The sequence below is a fragment of the Cryptosporidium sp. chipmunk genotype I genome (assembly GCF_004936735.1).
Source record: "Cryptosporidium sp. chipmunk genotype I strain 37763 chromosome Unknown contig_35, whole genome shotgun sequence".
Lineage (NCBI taxonomy): Eukaryota > Apicomplexa > Conoidasida > Eucoccidiorida > Cryptosporidiidae > Cryptosporidium > Cryptosporidium sp. chipmunk genotype I.
The window spans coordinates 1-20,228 of record NW_027125617.1 but is presented as its reverse complement, the minus strand read 5'-3'; the positions used below and the strand labels follow the sequence as shown (position 1 = coordinate 20,228).

The 20,228-nt window shown below is 30.8% G+C and overlaps 7 protein-coding genes across 7 annotated transcripts; 3 read left to right on the top strand and 4 right to left on the bottom strand.

The window, feature by feature from the left end:
• Positions 1-204: 204 nt before the first annotated feature.
• On the top strand, positions 205-870 carry ELE39_002961 (superoxide dismutase; the record flags this gene model as incomplete). The annotated part of the gene is made up of 1 exon (XM_067346065.1): positions 205-870. The coding sequence occupies one exon, from the start codon at positions 205-207 to the stop codon at positions 868-870; it is 666 nt and encodes a 221-aa protein (XP_067199958.1).
• A 417-nt stretch (positions 871-1,287) lies between these two features.
• On the bottom strand, positions 1,288-2,214 carry ELE39_002960 (proteasome subunit beta7 NTN hydrolase fold; the record flags this gene model as incomplete). Its single annotated transcript, XM_067346064.1, has 1 exon — positions 1,288-2,214. One exon carries the CDS (start codon positions 2,212-2,214, stop codon positions 1,288-1,290), a length of 927 nt encoding a protein of 308 aa, XP_067199957.1.
• An 851-nt stretch (positions 2,215-3,065) lies between these two features.
• ELE39_002959 (uncharacterized protein) lies at positions 3,066-6,842 on the bottom strand (the record flags this gene model as incomplete). Its single annotated transcript, XM_067346063.1, has 1 exon — positions 3,066-6,842. One exon carries the CDS (start codon positions 6,840-6,842, stop codon positions 3,066-3,068), a length of 3,777 nt encoding a protein of 1,258 aa, XP_067199956.1.
• A 671-nt stretch (positions 6,843-7,513) lies between these two features.
• ELE39_002951 (long-chain fatty acid ligase) lies at positions 7,514-9,547 on the bottom strand (the record flags this gene model as incomplete). Its single annotated transcript, XM_067346055.1, has 1 exon — positions 7,514-9,547. The coding sequence occupies one exon, from the start codon at positions 9,545-9,547 to the stop codon at positions 7,514-7,516; it is 2,034 nt and encodes a 677-aa protein (XP_067199948.1).
• Positions 9,548-10,683: 1,136 nt separating this feature from the next.
• ELE39_002940 (Ser Thr kinase) lies at positions 10,684-13,226 on the top strand (the record flags this gene model as incomplete). The annotated part of the gene is made up of 3 exons (XM_067346044.1): positions 10,684-11,533; positions 11,588-13,098; positions 13,176-13,226. 3 exons carry the CDS (start codon positions 10,684-10,686, stop codon positions 13,224-13,226), a joined length of 2,412 nt encoding a protein of 803 aa, XP_067199937.1.
• Positions 13,227-13,601: 375 nt separating this feature from the next.
• On the bottom strand, positions 13,602-13,949 carry ELE39_002929 (histone H2Ba; the record flags this gene model as incomplete). The annotated part of the gene is made up of 1 exon (XM_067346033.1): positions 13,602-13,949. One exon carries the CDS (start codon positions 13,947-13,949, stop codon positions 13,602-13,604), a length of 348 nt encoding a protein of 115 aa, XP_067199926.1.
• Positions 13,950-15,716: 1,767 nt separating this feature from the next.
• On the top strand, positions 15,717-16,847 carry ELE39_002918 (actin; the record flags this gene model as incomplete). The annotated part of the gene is made up of 1 exon (XM_067346022.1): positions 15,717-16,847. One exon carries the CDS (start codon positions 15,717-15,719, stop codon positions 16,845-16,847), a length of 1,131 nt encoding a protein of 376 aa, XP_067199915.1.
• Positions 16,848-20,228: the final 3,381 nt, after the last annotated feature.

Here is a 20,228-nt window from a genome sequence, read left to right as displayed (position 1 = left end):
TTATGGCGTCTTGATGGGACAGGAGGTTTGAAATTCAGTTATTGAAAGTTAAACTGCAAAAATCCAGTTGAATCCAATTAAACTGAATTAACCGGGAATTATCCCAGAGACAAAAAAAAAGAGTCAAAGAGTTGAGGCCATTCAGCAGCCCCTCTGGTTCGAGAAGGTTGGCCCCCCAACATGTTTATAACCACATGGCGGAGAATGCAAATCAGAGTCGTATTTAATAGTAACTCTAGAAAGTTAATTAGCAGACTTCATAGATTTTTTTCGAAAATGCCATTTGTATTACCATCTCTTCCATACGACAAGAAGGCTTTGGAACCTGTCATATCATCTGAGACATTGGATTACCATTATGGTAAACATCATGCAGGATATGTTACTAAGTTGAATTCGTTGATAAAGTCTACAGAGTTTGAGAATGAGACGGACTTGATGAAGGTGATAATGAAGAGTTCTGGTCCAATCTACAACAATGCATCCCAGATTTGGAATCACACATTCTACTGGAGCTGTTTAAGGTCTCCATCAGAAACTAATATGCCAACTTCAAAGGTTGCAAAGTTGATTGAAGAGTCGTTTGGGAGTTTTGAGTTATTTAAAGAGTCCTTTGCTGCGAATGCTGCTGGTCATTTTGGGTCCGGCTGGATTTGGTTAGTTATTGACCCAGTTAACAGTCCAAAACTCAAGATCGTCCAAACCCACGATGGTGACAATCCTGAAAAGCTTGGACTTGGGAAACCGGTTCTGACCTGTGATGTATGGGAGCATGCATACTACATAGATTACAGGAACAACAGGGGTTCTTATGTCGACAAATTCTTCAGTATCATCAACTGGGACTTTGTAGAATCAAACTTGAGTTAGTAGCATTAAGTAGAGAAAACAAATGGAAAATTCTTTGCTTTTGGCACTCAAAGATTGAAAAAGAATACCTCTTAGTGCAGAGCAGAAGTTTAGTCCTATGCTATTTAATCTAGTGTCAGAAGAATCTACCTCGCTTGTTTCTTTCCTTTTTTCCTTCAATCAATCTTTCCCCGTATCAAATGACTATATAGTTATTTGTATTTTCTGGATGAGAGTAAATGATCGTCTTTATCATATGAAGTAATAGAAGTAGTGAAGGTCGCATAAACTCTATTTGCCAATTAATAATTGATGCATTCTCTTTTCTCGTACAACAACTTTATAACACGTGGGATGTATACATTTATATTAAAGAGGAGGAAAAAAAAGACTCGTATAAACATCAAGCATTCATTCATTTTATCCTTTGCTTTCTTCTTAAAACCCAACATAGTCTTTCCTATCTAAGTTAGATTTGACAAAAAGATCATGCCTCCAAGTAACATCAAGTGGATACTTTGGGTAAATCCTGGTACCATCTTGGTTAATTGTGGCAATCTGTACCATTCTAGCTCCTCTACATTCAATATAAAATGAGTTTCTCATGCAATCTTCCAAGATCAATTTTGCTTCTTCAAAGCTCATATCTGGTTTATATTTATCTCTAAGTAGTGTAATTGCAAGATACTCTGCCATTCCACTAGCGATAAAGTCTTCATCAAATCTAGTGCCTAATGGATCTACTGAATAAATCTCCTTACTTCCATCTTTTCGTAATCCTGCAACAATTATATCATTCAATAATGGATCCATCTTATTTCTTCTCTGGTAATGAACACTTGAAATGTATCCACTGTACTCCTTGGCAGACTTGAAGTTTCCCTCAAAAAAGTCTTCAGCTGCTTTTTCCTCAACTCTCTCAACAATGTTTTGAAAATCACTAAACTCACCAGTTGATACCAATACTGTAAGCTTTCCTTGATAAAATCGCACTTTTGCATCCTCATCCAGTTCAGTCAACTTTCTAATTAGTGGCCTTTTATCAATATTAACAGAACTCATATCCTCATCTTTGCTTTTAAGCTTTTGTCTCTCATCATATAAATCAATCATTCCTGAGCCAATTACATGGAATCTTGAAATGTCAGAATTCATCTTCATTGATCCATAGCAAATTAAAGGACTTGAAATCAACATAATGCCGTCTCTATATTTGATCCCTACAGCTGAACCAGAATTCACTATGACTTTTGATGAATTCTTTCTACTTTCTTGCATAACATTTGTTGAATCAAATTCGGGTTGTTCTCCTCCCAAACTCAAAACTCCTCCTCTATTGTTCCCAAACTGAGAAACTTTTAACATATTCTTTTCTTTCCCTTCCCCACTTATAATTTCTTATTTACTTCTCAATTATCTTTCGAATTAATTCAATTCTTTTCTATAAGTTCTTGTGATCTGGTGGGGAGACTCTTTTCTTACAATTAATTTCTATAGTGTTGTTTAAACTTGAGTATAATTGTTTATAAAAATTATTTATTTAAAAAAAATAAATTCACTCTTTCCACTGACAATTTACCAAACCTTGAATTATTATTACTCTTATTTTACCATAATAAAATAAAATAGAGGGGAATTTATTTTTCAATTAGATCATAAATTGCGCGCTATTTATGATGTTACATCAATTTTATTCCCCCCCTTTCCACTGGGGACCTATTATTTTTGGCTTGCTTAAGTGAATTTGCCTTAATATATACGGGATTCAATATTAATATAAGTATTAACAGTGTGATAGTAGTTAAAGTAATAAAATGAGTGATTTTTCACACTTTTATATTATCCAATACTGACGGAATATGTAAATATATACTTTATTATTAATCTTAGAGTACCAATAACTTCTCGTCTCGAGAATTCACCCCCCCCCCCCCCCCCCCCCCCCCCNNAATCCCATCTTTCACATGTGCGTGTATTTGTGTGTATGTTTATACAATCTATTTGCCTCAAAAGATCTTTAATGCTGGATTTGTATTGTATTATTACTGTTTATTGCTGACTATATATAAGTTTTATCTAATTAGAAGATAAAAACTTGTAAAATTGAATAACTAATAATTACCATAACACTTGAAATTTATCAGATTTATAACTATAATCCGTAATTATCCAATAATGAAATATAATTAGTAGTAGATAAGAGTTAAATGATTGAACTAAAGAATTGACTTGGACTTTTCTTTTTCCTTTTTGTTTTCAATAGATAAAGTAATGTTTGTTACTTCCTTATCATCTTTAATTGAACATTGTGCTTGTTTTGTAACAAACGGTTTTGAGGAAAGCTGACTATATACAGATTTTCTTCTCTTTAATAGTTCATGCACATAATTACTCATTACAGTTTTTATAGAAGATTTATCAAATTTTGAATTGTAACCTTGTCTTAATGCTATTTGATTTCTTTCAATTTCAAATACCATTTGATCAATTAAATCATCAGGAATAAAAAAAATCAAAGTTTTTGTATCAATTTTATCAGTAATTTTTTCCTCTGGAAGTAATGAATACTCTTTTAATCGACTCTCAACTTCTTTCTTTATTTCATAAAATTCCTGATCATTCTTTATATACTTCCTCTCAATCATTAACTCATTCTCTAAAGACAAACTTTTCCTTCCTTTTTTCAAATCCCATCCTCTTATATTAATATGCTTAGGCTCATCGCCAATGATGTCCAATTTCCCTGTTTTAAATGTAAATCTCTGGTATTCTTTAGGAAATTTGTTGTATTTACTAATCATATATGATGCAGGAATTGCAATTCTAATTAATTTATAAGCATCATCCAAAGTTTTTCGTTGTGTTATGAATATCTTTTGAGATTTTTTTTGGTATTTATTGATTTCAAGACTAATTTGACGATATTGTTTCAATGCCTCACCAAGTAGCTTAGAATTTGACATCAAGTACTTTGGAGAATGATAATACTCCAACCTCCCTATTCTGGAGAAAATATTATACAAATCTCCCATAATTGTTTGTATTGGCTCAATATTTTCATTTTCATCAGTCCTTTCATTTTCATAATATTCTAAATCGTTTTCAAATCGTCTCCTTTGACACAAATATTGATCAACAATCTTAATTAATTCCTGATTTAAACTATTCAATGCGTTTTCTGAGAATTTTAAAAATTCAGAGATTTGTTCCCTTTTATGCGACAAATAACTTTGAAATTTTTTCATCCTTTTGTAATACTTTCTAAGTTTTAAGTATTTTCGTGACCTTAGAATATTCTTTATTACATTTTTAAAGCCAAATTTACCATCAAGTTTATTTTTTTTTTTAAAGACTGAAATTTGATGATCAAAATTAGAAATTGAATTATTTAAGGCAAGTAGTATATTTTTAACATCCTCAGATCTTGAATGATATAATGTAATTGTCAACATTAAATACCCTGAAAGTATTCTTTCTGCGATTTTACGTTGCTTTTGAATCTTATGCATTATGGAAGAATTTATCGTAGTTATATTGGACCTTTTCATTAATTCAGATTCAATATTGAAAAGCTTATTGCTGATTTGATTTTCTCTATCCAAAATAATTTTTTTCTTTTCCTTAAAATCCTGGTAAATCTTATAATAATACCCTAAATACTGTAAGACGTACCTATACTTTTCTCTAAATGAGTTTGTAAATTGATCAGGAAAATACTCGCCAGTTAATTTATTCTCGTCATTTAAATTAGTTACTGGATTTAATAATAACTTTGATGTATATACATAAGTTGCCAGTGATAAAATATTATTCAAATGTTTCTTGTACATAAATTCATTCACTTGAGCTAATTCCTCATTAAACATTCGAATTTCTACATCAACTTCCTCCAAACTTGTTTGAGTATTATCAACAAACTCTTTAGAATTCAATCGATCTGATCTTTGATAATCTAAGTTGATTCTAGCAATAAAATCATTGAACAAAAATTGTACATCTTCAAACCTTTTGACTATTGAGATTTTTAAGTGATCATTATTAAGTTCTTTTTCTGATAATTCTTCCAACATTACCATAAATTCTTTTAATAGTTGATCAAACAAAATAGCTGCATCATCTTTATTTCCTATTGATTCTTTTATATGGTCTTCAAATATATTAGTTAAATCAGTCAAATAGTGTCTCAAAATATCAAAACTTTCCGTTGATGTTGTTTTTTTAATCTCTTCAAGATTTCTTTTAAAACTAGTAATATATTCATTATATTCGCCAATTTTCTCATAGATATTTCTTAGCCTATCATTTTTTCTTTTCAAATCAAAACTTTCTGTTTCATTATCATCTTTATGGTCATAACTTAGCTCAAGTTCTTTTATTAATTCAGATATTGGGTAATTAATGATAGAGTTTTCACTTTTTTTCTCCGAATTTGGGAATATTATGGAAATAAAGTGAAAGACAAAGTATTCAAATCTTGAGACAGAATCTTTTATTTGGCCAATGTTGATAAACTCTTTATTTTCGTCTATATTATAAGAATTAATCTTGTTCATAAAAAAACCTAGGCATCCTTGGTTAATTTTTGAATAAGTAAATAAAATATTTGAGTCACCTTTGCATATTTGATAATATTCTGCTAAACATTTTAAAGTATTTAATCCCAAAAAAGTTTGATAATTATCAATAAATGTCAAATTTCTGGACAATGATTCTAATTGATTTTTCTCTTTAACTAAGTGATCAAATAATAATGAAATCTTTTGTTTATTTTCATCATATATATCCTCGTAATTTGTAACACTTTTTATTTTTTCATTTTTCTTAACTAATACGTCATCTTTGCTTAAATACTTTAGACTAAGCCAAATTGAATCAATTTTTGACTTAATTTGATCCAACTCATTAAGAGCTTCATCTAATTCTTGAATCCTTTCATTAATTTTATCTAACCCGTCTAGAAAACTTACATTCTCCATATCTTTATTGATTTCTATCAGTAATTTAGAAACTGGGCTACGGAATATATTCAAAATAGATGGGATCAGTTCAAGCCTCCACTTAATTAACTGATCCGTGATTAAAATTTCTTCCATATTTAAATCCTTAATTTTAATTTCTTTGATTAAACTTTTATTTCCATTTTTTTCATCAATTTTCTCACTTCCTAACTCCCCATATTTCATCAAAATTGTATTATCTATAATGGAATCAATAAGCTCAAGCTTTTTCAAAATATCATGACCTGATGTTACTTTGATGTTCTTTGCGTCAATGAGTGGTTGTAATTGATCTTTAATTAGTGCTTCAATTTCACTCAATACATATGTCCAACTATTCACCAATAAACCTAATGAAACTGTATTTTTTGAAAGTAGCTGTTCTAAATTGTAAATTTCGTGACTTCTCTCCCTATATACGTTCAGTAGTTGTAAGGCTTTAATATATTTTTCTGCATTACTACTAACTTGAGTAACTTTTAATACCAAATTATCCACTGGTTTCCTTAAATTATTCAATATCTCATAGTCGGAATTTTCAATAAAGTTTTTACCTATTAATAACTCTTTCTTTAACAACTCCTTACCAAATTCAAGGTTTCTATTCAGCTTGGAAAGTTCTATTATACCTTTTCCTCCAAGTATCTCCTGAATTTGATTTTCCTTGCTTAATAATCCCAATTTATCGATTGAATTGGACAAACTTCTTAATATTGTGTCTAATTCTGTCTGATCTACCTTGTAATTTACCAAAGATTCCTCAAATTCCTGTATTATTATATTGTATTCTTCTTGCTTCTCTAGCATGACATTATCGTAAATCTCTTTATATTCTTTTTCCTCTTCTATTGTCAAAGCTTCCCAATTAGTATTTGGAAACTCAACTTGTTCAAAAACTTGTTTCTTTAAAGGCTCTACTAAGTCTTCAAATTTTCCACAAGATACTAGTGTGTGCATTAAAAGCAACAAAAAAAGTCTTAAAACCAAACTAAACATATTTAATATTGTATAACTTATTTCCACAACTTTTTATTAAAGTTTACATTCATTTCATGAAGAATAATATTAGTTTTGACCAGTAGAAAAAAATAAAGATTTAGGGGAAAGAGAAAGAACAAGTAATTTTAATATTGCCTCTATTCGACTTTCCCCACAATTTTAGTAGTTGTTTACTTTAAAATGATCAAATCTTCTTAAATATTACGGCACCAAAGATTATCTCTATCTACTCTTTTTGGGATAATTCTGTTCTCCTTATCCTATAATATTAATAATAATTTATATTTAATTATTGCCTGGGATCTGTAATTTTCTTTATATGCCTCAAAGATCTCTCCTATAATCCGCCCCGCTAAAAAAAAATTCACTTTTGCTTAAACACGTTTTCAAAATGCAAACCTGCATGCATGCAAATTTGCAAGTGGATTTTTGAAAATAACCGGTATATAAATTTTATCATTTAGTAATAGTCATCACTTATGTAAACACGTAATAAAATATTCAATTAAATAATTTAATATCTGATGTGGACAATTAGAAAAAAATATTTAAAATAAAATTAATTCTAGTCTAAGAAAAAAAAATTAGAATTGTTCAAGAGAAGGTTAGGTGAATTATCGAAAAGAATAATTAAAGAGTTCGTTATTATTTCATTCCCTGTTGGGTTTTTAACAGCCGTTCTTGTACATTTCGTTAATAGAGTTTTCATAAAATTTGATGGCTTTGTGCCTAACAACTTTAAATGTTGGGGTTAGAAGCTCGTTTTCAACGGAGAATGGCGTGGATACGCACCTAAATGCTCTAATCTTTTCATAACCAAGAATTTTGTGTTGTAATTCAGCCTTTTCAAGGTCGGTTTTGATTTTTTCGATAATTTTGGGGTGGGTAACAACGTCTTTGAATTTCAAGTTATTTCCTAATTGGTTGTTTTTCACATAGTTCATTGTAAATTCTTCATCTAGAACAAAAATGGCAACTAGAAAGCTTTCAGTTGACCTTCCAATGACAAGGGCCTGAGAAATTAGTTCACAACAAATTACAAATATATTCTCAAGTTTTTCAGGAGCGACATACTCTCCCTGGGAGAGCTTAAATATATTCTTTCTTCTGTCAACGATTCGAATAGAACCATTTGGGAGAAGTTGACAAATATCCCCGGTTTTAATCCAACCCTCCTTCTCACACATGACGGCCTTGGTCTCTTCTTCATTTCTAAAATATCCGCTGAAGGAAGAAGGCCCTCTTACAACCAATTCTCCGATGGGAGGGTCACTTTTAACACTGTAATCCATCTCAGGAATCGAGACGAGCTTAAATTCATAACATCCAGGGGGCCCTCCAATAGTATTTTTAGAGTTATCATTAATTTCTGACATAGAGGCAGCGAGAAGTTCAGTCATACCATATCCTTCAAAACAGTAGGAGCAAATGAAACATCTTATTCTGGTCAAAACTACTTCATCTAATGGAGCAGCTCCGCTCAAAATTGCTTTAACATTGCCTCCTAGGATTTCCTTGGTCTTATTGAAGACGATTGTGTCCCAAATAAGGTGGAAAGGAGAATTCTTCTTTTCTTTTTGTTGAAGAGCAAAGCGGAAGAGCATTTGCAACAGTTTTGGCTTTTGCTCAACATTCATCATAACTTTATCGTGGATTCTATTCAAAACTCTAGGAACTGTCACAAAAATCGTTGGTTTAAATAGTTGGATATCATCCACAATTTTTTGAACATCTCCGCTGTAAAAACCTATCTTTCCGCCTAAATAAGTTATAACCATGTGAACAATTCTTTCAAAGATATGCGCAAGCGGAAGATAACTAATATGTCTATCATTGGAACCAAGTTTGGTACCTTCACGCCCCAATTGTCCGTAAATAAAAGCAGCAGCACAAGAAATCCAGGCTCTATGAGTTAAAACAGCGCCTTTTGGATTACCGGTTGTGCCTGATGTGTAATGGATTGAATGAATTGATTCTAAACTACCAGGAGAAGTCTCTTTCAAGTTACTCTTTCCGATTTTTATAAGCTCATCAAAATCCATAATTTTCACATTTTCTTTTACATAATCAGTAACGCTTTCTTGGATTGATTTTGACTCATTATCGATCATGATTAAAAACTTAACGCTCTTCATAGATTCAAGTAACGGAAGTAGCTTTTTGCAGCAATTAACTGAGCAGAAAACTGTCTTGGGTAATGTTGAATTTAAAATATAAGTCAATCCACTATTTCCAAGTACGTCATAAAGGGGAACTGTTGAAATCCCATAAGCATTACAGGCATGTTCAGTAATTGACCAGTTCAGAGAGTTCTTTGCAAATAAGGCAACACATTTCAATTTAATATTACAATCTTCAAAGCTTCGTTCCTGGACTCCTTCTATATGGAGTAAACCACTTCCCAATTCTTTTGCTTTTCTTATCACATACGAATACTTTACAAACTTATATTCGCTCAACTCTCCATTTTCTAAAGGTACTCTAATACCCATAAAGTCTCCATTATTGCTAGCTTTCTTCCCATGAAGAAGAATTTCCCAGCAATTTTCCAGTTTTTCATGGAAGTTTGAAGTAAGTTCAGAGTTAACAGTTTCCTTACAACGTCTTATTTCAGTTGAATTTGAGTCTCCTGTACCTATCATTGGACAGGAATAAATAAAATCATCATGGTGAGAAAATATATTTGACGACACGTTCCCCATGATAGTGCTAATAGTAATATTCTAATTTTTTTTCCAAACTTAAATCAGATCTCTGATTATTTCTTTTAATTAAATTGATAAATTTATATATTTATGCTGGCAAAACCTTTAATTTATGGTTTTTGATGCATTAATTTCAAAATTCAAATCAGATTCAGAACTTGGCTCTCTATTAATCCAAAGTAAGTTTATTGTGATTACTAATTCAAATTTAGTCTTATTAACAAGATCAAACTTGCTATTTAGTTATCCTTTAAATTTTCTTTAAGCAATAAAAAAATTATTAACTATTAAATCCTATAAATCCAAAAACATTTAAATGAGAAGGAATTATAATTGAAAAAAAATTTATTTTTTTGGTACCTCATTTTATATCTTCGAAGTATTAATTTATTACTCTAACTTATTTATCTAAGTATTTGTTTATAATGCACTGTTTTGGCGGGGAATGTGTGGCCAGCAAAGTTTTAGTATATTTGGCAATAAATTATCGAAATTATTCAGAAAAAGTTATAAAATATCTCCTTACAAATAAATTAATAACACAAAACTCACATTTGTGAGTTGTTATACAAACAAAGGTAACTGGATAATTTCAAAATTCTGTTTTATATTCAGAACAAAAAAACTTTTTTTTTTCTTTAAAAGTGTTACAAGTTAAATCTTTTCATACTAAATTTATTCTCAACAAAATAAAGAAATTCCAATATATTGGGTTAACCGAAACACTAGTAATATTACTTTAAGATACTTCTTTCTTTAATATGTTCATTGGTCTTTCTCCACCAAATACAATAAATAACTTGCCATATTTTATTTTTCTATTCTTTTTCCCTTTTCAGTTTAACCCTCTCACCCTTATCACCTAGTTCCCAGCTCCAATGATATCTACTAGCAATCAAATGCATGCAAAATAAAAATAAAAATCCCACATGGCGCCAAACTGGCGGGACCCATTTTGAGTGACTAAAGATTTGCAATAATTAAATTAATGTCAAGAGAGAAAATAAAAGAGATCAATGAGTAAATGATAAAGTAATATACAAGGAGCTTTTTTGCATTGCCGATGTGTGCATTTTCAGCTTGTTTGTTTTGAAACGTTTTCATCGATTGAAAGGTTGGAAGTGCAAACAAAAATGTTGTTATTATATTCCAATGGGGATATATGCATAGAAACTGAGTTAAACTTAAAAGAAAAAAGATCGGAGCTAAAGGGTTGTCAGAACTTTAGTAAGACTTCAGAAAAGGTTGGAATAATTTACTTTAGAGAAAAGGATCAAAGCAAGTTTGTAGGAAAGGTATGGAAGGGAAGCTGTATAGGGAAGGGGATAATGGTAGCATTGGATGGAAGTATGTATGAATCTGAGTATAATGATGGGAATTTTAGTAAAGGTTATTTTCTGGGAAGGTATGAAATTCCGAAAATAGATGAGAGTTTGTTTAAAACAAAAACAATTATAAACATGGACAGAAAGTTGAACGAAAAGAAAAAGTTATTTGGAAATTCAAAGACAGAAAATTATTTTGATATGAGCCTAGAGTTAGAGTATTTCAGAAATAGCAAGCTACATGATGAAGAAAAGATTGATAATTTATTGAAGGATTTATTAAAGAATTGGGGTTTGGATGATTATTTTGAGGTCATTCATAATAAGTTAACATTAGAGGATTTACTACTTTCTTCCAAACTCTTATCAGTTAACGGTATTGGTAGAACACTTGGAGTTAGTAAAGTTGGGCATAGAATAAAGCTAAGCAATTGTATTAAGCAGTTTAGGCTGGTTTTTGGACCTTTACTTTTACCTAAGCAATATACCACACATCCAATCGAATCTGAAATCAGTACAGAAAGTTTTCTTCCTCCTTTATTCATTTCAAGACCTTTAAATCTTTATAGTTATTCTGGGATTAATATCCCTTTTGAACAGTTGATCTTTGTCCAAAAGTTAGAAAGGACGGATATTCCATGCAAATGTAGTAAGGGAGGTAAGTTCTTTTTAAATATAACAAAACTATGTTAAATAAAATAACGCCTTACAGCTTTTTCCACTAGTTCCTGTTGTTATCTTGGAAAGTGGCTTGGGAAGGATGTCGTCATTAAAGTCTTTAGAGGGAAGATATTGCAATCAAAGCTTTGGGAAAACACTTGCAAGCTTATTTGGTCTCTAAGACATCCTTGCTTAGTTTTAACTTTGGGATTTTGTCATTATTCTTCAGATATACATTGTGTTATAACTGAATATATACATAATGGTTCTCTTCAAAAGCTTTTATATAAAGGATCATGTATTTGTATGTATAATTGTGTATGGAGAAATTCTGATCCAAAGTCCATTAAAATGAATTTCCCACCATATTATTATAATATAAAGGATGAAATTAAGATAAACTCAGAAAAAGGGTTTCATGATAAAATTAAGATCGATCCTGAGTCCAATTATTATATACCAAATCTAAATTTTAATCCAAACTCAGAAACTGATTTAGAGATGAATAATGGGTCTGAACTAAATAATATCTCAGATTTAAGCATGTCTACTTTTAATCTAATTCTAAGTCCTAATTCCAGAAGCCAAAATCCATCATTTTGGCCAACAATCCCAGAGTATAATTTGTCTTTTGGAATCCATACTCAAAATGCCATCAAAATTGCTAAGGGAATAGCTACGGGATGTTTGTACTTAAAACAAAGAGGTATATTTCATCTAAGTTTGAAACCTACTAATATACTAATTGAGGAGGATTTGTCAGTTAAGCTTGCAGATTTTGGACATTGTTTATTGGAGGCTTCTTTTTATCCTACTGACAATATTTACTTGGATATGCCAGTAAATAAAAAAGTTACTTATACAAACTCTAATTCAACTTTGTACTTTTCGGATCCAAACGAGTCTTCTATTGGAAATAGATTTTTATTTCTAAATCAAGTTTCCAGTTCACCTAGGTTTTCAGATGATAGGATACTTAACTACTTACCTCCAGAGGTTCTTAAAACTAATTCTCCTCTTCTAGAGCCAGCAAGACTTTATTTAGAAAACAAGCTTGAACAGTGTCAGTCAATTGACTCTTATTCAATAGGGATTATTCTTTGGGAAATGGTTAACGGACAGCCTCCTTTTGCTGGACTTGGAAATCTCCAAGTTCAAGCTTACGTTGGATATTCTGGTGCTACACTGGATCTTAATCCTGTTAAGGACTCACTTTTGTTCAGTAATATATCTCTCATCCAGGGCCTTATTTCAAGATGTTGTGGGTTTTCCAAGTTATCTCACATTCTTCATTTTCAAGATATTATTGGACAAAACTCAAAAAAGCAATTAATCACCTCTTCTCTTCCGTTTCCGCACTCTTCATCCTCCTCATCTTCCTCATCCTCCTCATCCTCCCTATCATTGTCTTCATCCTGCCATCCTACCTCTTATTCTACGCTTCTCGTTCAAAATAATGCAAATATAGAATTACAAGTAAGTAAAGCGTACTGGGAAAAGTCTCATCCGAAAAGAATTTGTATTGTTCAAATATTAAAGGAGCTAAAGGCAATAGAAAGGATGGTAAGTTTAAGAGTAATAGCAATGGCAAAAACCCAAACTCCCGCACTAATAAATCCCCGAATTACTTCCGCCTCCAGGTTACAACGTCAACAGAAGATTCTCTGGCGAGATTCATGACAGGAGAGTAACGGAAAAATAGAGATGTAATACATACATATTTATTGGTCAAACTATTTCAGTTAATAAGGTGACAGAAAATGTGGCGTCTAGTGACGCCTGGTATAAGTAGCCTTTGATTATATTCATCCTTGATGATACTTAAATCCTATTATTACTTGAATTAGAATTTTAAAAAATAAGCCCTTGGAATCACTTTCTAGTATAACGGCACTGATATAATAAGTTTCCCAAGAAATTGGTATAGAAACTCATTAAAATCAGATGTACCAAAGATATCCCCATTAATCTCTTAAAGACGATCCATTTGAAAGGAGTTAGGTCCTCTAGGTCCAGAATTCTTGAATGAAAGAAATGGAAAGAGAATGAATCAAATGATGATTAGGTTACTTTTGTCCTCCAGTAAACTTGGTTACAGCTTTAGTACCCTCAGAAACTGCATGCTTTGCAAGTTCACCTGGCAAAACAAGTCTTACTGCAGTTTGGATTTCTCTGGATGCGATAGTATCCTTCTTTGTAGTTTGGCAAAGCTGAGCAGCTTGCTGAGCAATTTTCTCGAAGGTGTCAGAGATGTAACTGTTCATAATCATCATAGACTTCTTGCTAATTCCAGTTTCCGGGTGAACTTGCTTCAATACCTTGTAGATATATGTAGAGTAGCTCTCCTTCTTCTTCTTGTGGATCTTCTTTGGAGCTGCACCTTTATTGTTCTTTGAAGACATTTTTGGGGCCATTTTTTTATACTATTTGTGCTTAATTTTCCTAATTCGTGTAGAACCGCGGACTGTGATTATCTTTTTTTTTCATAAAGTTGAAATTGTAGAGAAATCCACTTAATATCCACACCTTACTCTCTCCTATTATTTTGCTATTTATTCTTCTTTTTATTACTAAGAGACGTATACATGCACCCCACAGTTACTGAAAGTTTTGGCGGGAATTGTGAAGTATTTGTTTAGTGTAGTATTAATGGGGAAATAAGGGTGGAGAAGAGGGAAATGGATAGGTCAGTGAAAAGAGGTGTGGAATAAATTATATTTATGTACGTATGTATATAAGTGATGAATAAATATAAATTTATGTATGCGATATGTATATTTGTACTAAATTATTTACATAAATATGTGTATGAAGGGTAGTATTAGGTAATTAGAATTTAGGGTAATTAGGTTAGGATGAGAGAATGTTGTATGCTTTATGAATGTGTATGTGCGCTGGAGTTTGAAAATCCACAAATTTCTGAATTTACTTAGTGTTTCGCGGTAGATTGGTTTTGAAAAGAGGCGTAGGTTACTGTATATTTAGTTTGGGAGGATATTAATGGATAATGCTATACGATGGTTTGACACTATGGTGGATATTATTATATAGTTGAATACGAAAAGGATGGACGGCACGAGTGAGTTGAATATATTCCGAGTTGGCAGGGTTACAAGCTGGTAATGGTAGTATAATGATACTACAAAGCCGTAGCAATACAAAATAATAGTACTATTAGGTGATTTAGTATAATAAGATATAGTAGCATAGTAAATATTTCTAATGTTGTAACATAGATGCATAAATACACAGACATAGATGCATGCAACACAGCGATACAATATGAAGGAAAACTAGTGTTGTTAACATTAAGCTGGGTTTTAAACAAACTAGGAATATCTAGGGAATCTTTCTTTTTTTTTTTTTTTTACAAATTTTAACATCAGAATGTAGTTACTTTGAGATTAAATATAAAACCCATCAAGTAAAGAGGAAATTAAGTATCCTCCCGCCAAGTTAATTGCATTGTATTGCACACAAAAGAAGATTAAAGCAAATCTATTATCTAGTATTGAAGTCAAAACTTCAAAAAGTAATTCAACCCAATGCCGTTATTATGCTTTGAGATTAGCTCACTATTTTCAAGCAAGAAAACAAAATAAGTTTGCAAGTTTAAAATAACTCATTCACTTCATGTGTATGGACTACATGTATTACTTTATTAATACTAACTGTGTTAGCAAACATATTTTTTTGAATAAGTTGTAGTCACTATCTTAGAACAAAAGATTTGATTGTTAATTGCAAGAAAAAATTAAACTAGGTTTTTACATATGTATACATATTTGGAAATAACACAACTAATGCATTTTCATTTGTCAAATTGCATGTAATTTACCGCCCAACATGCATAGACGGCGCGTGAATACGTATTAATAGACGATTACATGACAAAGTTAAGAGATTAGAATTAAAATTTAGTATAAATTTAGAATAGACAACATGTAAAAAGTGAGATGAATCTTTTTACGATACGTACAGTGCGCATTAAAAATCCAAAGTATATTTTTATTTTCCTGCGTGCGTATACATATCTTTAAATAATTGGATAAAGAGATAATAAAAGGTGTACGGCGAGAAAAGCAGTAGATTTGAAGGGCACTTTTTATATTTTATATATAGCTTAATTATATATAGATTTTTTTTCATTGTTTTTGAGCATATTACACAAGTAACAAAAGATGAGTGAAGAAGAAACACAGGCATTGGTTATTGATAATGGTTCTGGTATGGTTAAGGCAGGTGTAGCAGGGGATGACGCTCCAAGATGTGTTTTCCCATCAATTGTTGGCCGACCAAAGATGCCAGGTGTTATGGTTGGCATGGACCAAAAGGATTGTTATGTTGGTGATGAAGCACAGTCAAAAAGAGGTATTTTGACTTTGAAATATCCAATTGAGCATGGTATTGTTACAAACTGGGAGGATATGGAGAAGATCTGGCATCATACTTTCTATAATGAATTGCGTGTTGCTCCGGAGGAACACCCAGTATTATTAACTGAAGCACCAATGAACCCAAAAGTTAATCGTGAAAGAATGACTCAAATCATGTTTGAGACATTTAATGTACCAGCAATGTATGTTAATATTCAGGCAGTTTTATCATTGTATGCTTCTGGACGTACAACTGGTATTGTTTTAGATAGTGGTGATGGTGTATCACATACTGTTCCAATTTATGAAGGTTATGCTCTTCCACATGCTATTATGAGATTGGATTTAGCAGGACGTGATTTAACTGATTTTTTGATGAAAATTCTCCATGACCGCGGTTACAGTTTTACAACAACAGCTGAAAGAGAAATCGTAAGAGATATTAAGGAGAAACTCTGCTACATTGCTTTGGATTATGAAGAGGAAATGAAAAAATCTCAGGAATCTTCTGAATTAGAAAAGACTTATGAATTACCAGATGGTCATGTAATTACCGTAGGCAGTGAAAGATTCAGATGCCCTGAGGCTTTATTCCAACCAAATCTTTTGGGTAAGGAAGCTGTTGGTATCGGAGAGACTACATTCCAATCCATCATGAAGTGCGACCTTGATATCCGTAAGGATCTTTATGCTAATATTGTTTTATCTGGAGGTACAACAATGTATCCAGGAATTGGAGAAAGAATGACAAAGGAACTTACTTCTTTGGCTCCATCAACAATGAAGATTAAGGTTGTTGCTCCACCTGAACGTAAATACTCCGTATGGATTGGCGGTTCCATCTTATCTTCCTTATCCACTTTCCAACAAATGTGGATCACTAAAGAAGAGTACGATGAATCCGGTCCATCAATTGTACATAGAAAATGCTTCTAAATCAATATTGTTCTCCGGATAATACTCTAAACTTATTTTCCTAAACATATTACGATTCCAATAGAAATATGAATTACACAAGTTATTATTTCTTAAAAGCAGTTTTTTATTCTATCAAACAATTATTTCAGTTCTTATTGAAAGTGAAAAAGGATGATAGAATGTCTAGTCAGTGCTAATAAACTCTAAATCTAGAGAGGATTCTATTGTAATTGTTAGTCAATGACAACTAATGTTATAGATAGAGCGTGGATTAGCTTGCATTAAAATAGTTACTAAGTAATGTGTAGTTCGATAAGTTTCTTTTTTCCTTCTGAACTAAAATGTACTATAAAGTACGTGTATCTGCGGGTATGGTAACTATTTATGGATTTAATTGGCCGTATTTTATCAATTGCGATGTTTGATGGTGAGATTCCAAGTTTTAGAAACAGTCACTATGAAACAACATTACCCTCGAAAAAAGGACGAGAAATTTAATTTAAAAAATGAAATAAAAAAGCTCCAAGTCCGGGAATTGAACCCGGGTCATCCGCGTGACAGGCGGATATACTAACCACTATACTAACTCGGACTCGACGGTTATGCAGTCAAATATTATTGTTATATCCAGAATGAATTAAGATGGTCAAAATATTAAGCACCTTTTATAGACCGCTAATTCTTATTAAATGATTTTTCTAAATATATTAACTTTAATAAATTGATGAAACGAGCGATTATTGCTATATTTTAATTAGTAGCTTTTCTTCTATCTCATAATTATAGGGAAGAATTTAATTATTTTCTTTTTACCACATTTGTTTTTTGATGGAAAAAATGTTATCTTTAGCTCTAACATCTATTTAAAACACAGTTTCATCAATTTAACAAATTTTTAAGAAAAAACTATTTTTTTTTATTGAATCTAGATTTATTCTTCTTTAAGAACATGCAGTTGAAAGAATCTATGACTTGGAGCTTGGAGGAAAGTTGGAAAAATTATATAGATTAACTTCTAGTAATCAACCGACATTTGGTTAATGTTCAAACGAAGATGTAATGTTAAATGCTATGTAACCCAATAACTAAAGCTTTAAGCGACTATGATCAACGAAAAAAATTGAAACAGAAGTGGACAGATAAACTAAGAAGATTGGTCAATAGCCAACATTGAGTAAAGTATTATTATATTGGGAAAAAATTCACAGAAATAGTATAGTTCGGCGCTTAAATGCATTAAGGATTTCTAGTAGTGTTAAATAGACTTTCCAATATAGTAGAATTCTCGAGCAAAAATTCAAAAATATTAACAAGTTTTAGAATATTTAAGTTACATTTTATTTAACTTAGCAAATTATTCTTGTAATTTAAAGTAAGCTAGTAAAGTTCTCAACTATTCAAATTAATTCATTTATTTCCATCTATTTATCAATCTATTCTTACTTCTGTTGAACTTTTTATACTTTATGCACATATGTATTGAGTCAATACTGTTGAAAATTTTATTTTTTAAAATTAATATAGAATATTTTCTGCATGCGATTTCTTTAATATATTCTTACATGTATACAAGTAAAAATAATTAAATAAATTAATAGATAATTTGCCGCTCTCAAATGCCGCTCTAATTGCACATTTTATTAATAAATTTGCATATTGTTGAGCATGGTAAAGAAGCAATTAAAAAAAAAGAAATTTAATTTTAGGTAAAGGATGGGGAGTAAGAGGATAGGAATAACTTAAAATTAAATGGGAAATTTAGTGTAAATTTAAATAGTGGTACAGACATTAAGCGTTTATTTTGTATTTAGCAATTCGCATTTTTTTTTCTAAAACTTACAAATGCACACTTGCACTAATAAAAATATTACTCTGTGGGTGGTAGAATGGAAGGAGCGGGTAGTTTATAGTAAATAATTAGGTTAGGGCTAGTTATAAGGGGAAAAAAAAAATTTTAAATAATATATGGGAAAAAAATAGGTAAAGAAAAAATAACAAAAATTACATGAAAATATATTTTCATATTAAATTTTAGCATTTTGGTTAATTTCGACAATTCATTCATTTTTTTTATTAATCCGTGTTAAAGGTTTGTGTTTAATATACTATTGTAAATAATCAAATTGGTTTCGAGCAACAGAAAGTGTGAAATCAAATTATATAAGCAAATCTTCGCTCGAGCTTCAAGGAAGAGGGTCAGAAAAAAAATTAAATTACTTAATTATTTTCCGAGTTAAGGTTTTCGAGGTTCCTTTAGTGTTGTGCACAGTTTTTTTTTAAACTATTAAGTTAGCAGTTAATAAAGGTAATATATATCAAAAAAATCACACAAAAATTTCAATCGGAAATTAGATAAAAGGACTTGATTTTAGTTATAATATTCGTGTTAATTGTTTAACAGTCAAAGAAACAAAGGAATTTAGCAATAAATACACCAAACTTATCCATTTAATTGACTTTACTAGAAGAAAATCAAAGAATAAACTGGTATTAATGCATAAACTCTAAAAATTAACATTATATATGTCACAAAATCTATTTCTGAAAATTTGGCCAAAGTTTTTCAAGGTTGGTTCAACTTATTCTGGTCTAACCATTATAATATAATTAATATACATATATACATTTTTTTTAATGTATATGTATATAGATAAATATATTGGTGTATATACATGCATTTTAATACAAATATCTATATATTTATTAACAATAAATATAAAAAATAGTATTAAGGGTGCGAATTCCTAATCTTTTTTTTTTTTTTTTATTTTTCTACTACTGAAGAATAAAAATATAAGGAAGTCCTAGATTAGAGACACCGAAGAAAATTCATCTTGGATAATATTTCAGAAAAAACTGAACATTTCAAAAATCTAATCTCAGTTTAGAGTTTTATAATTAGTTGTTTGGCTTCCAAAAATATATATATACTAACAGAGAGGAAGAAAAACAAATATTTCTAATCGGAAACAGAATTCCTCTAATCTCGAATTCGCGTGGAAAAGGGGGAAAAAAATAAATTTTCAAAATATTGAAGGAAAAAATAAGACAAAAGAGCAGCAAGCATTTTTTTTCTTCAATAAAGATTGGCAAAAACCAAGCTTAAGCTTATTCCGATATTTACAAGTATAAGATTTAGGAATTTGTGTTAGGGCGAAGAAGAAAGATAAAACAGACCTGTTAAAAAAGAGTTTGATTCAAGTATAACCAGGGATAAAATAAACAGATTAACAGAAAAAAGGTCCAGAGCAAAAATTTTCCTCATTTTTTAAAACTCGTTTCTTTTTTGAGTTGCTTTGGGTACAATTGGGAATCTTTCTAATTCAGTTCAAATTCATTTTGTAATTTAATTCAAGTTTTTCATATATAAATAAATAAATAAACAAATATATATATATA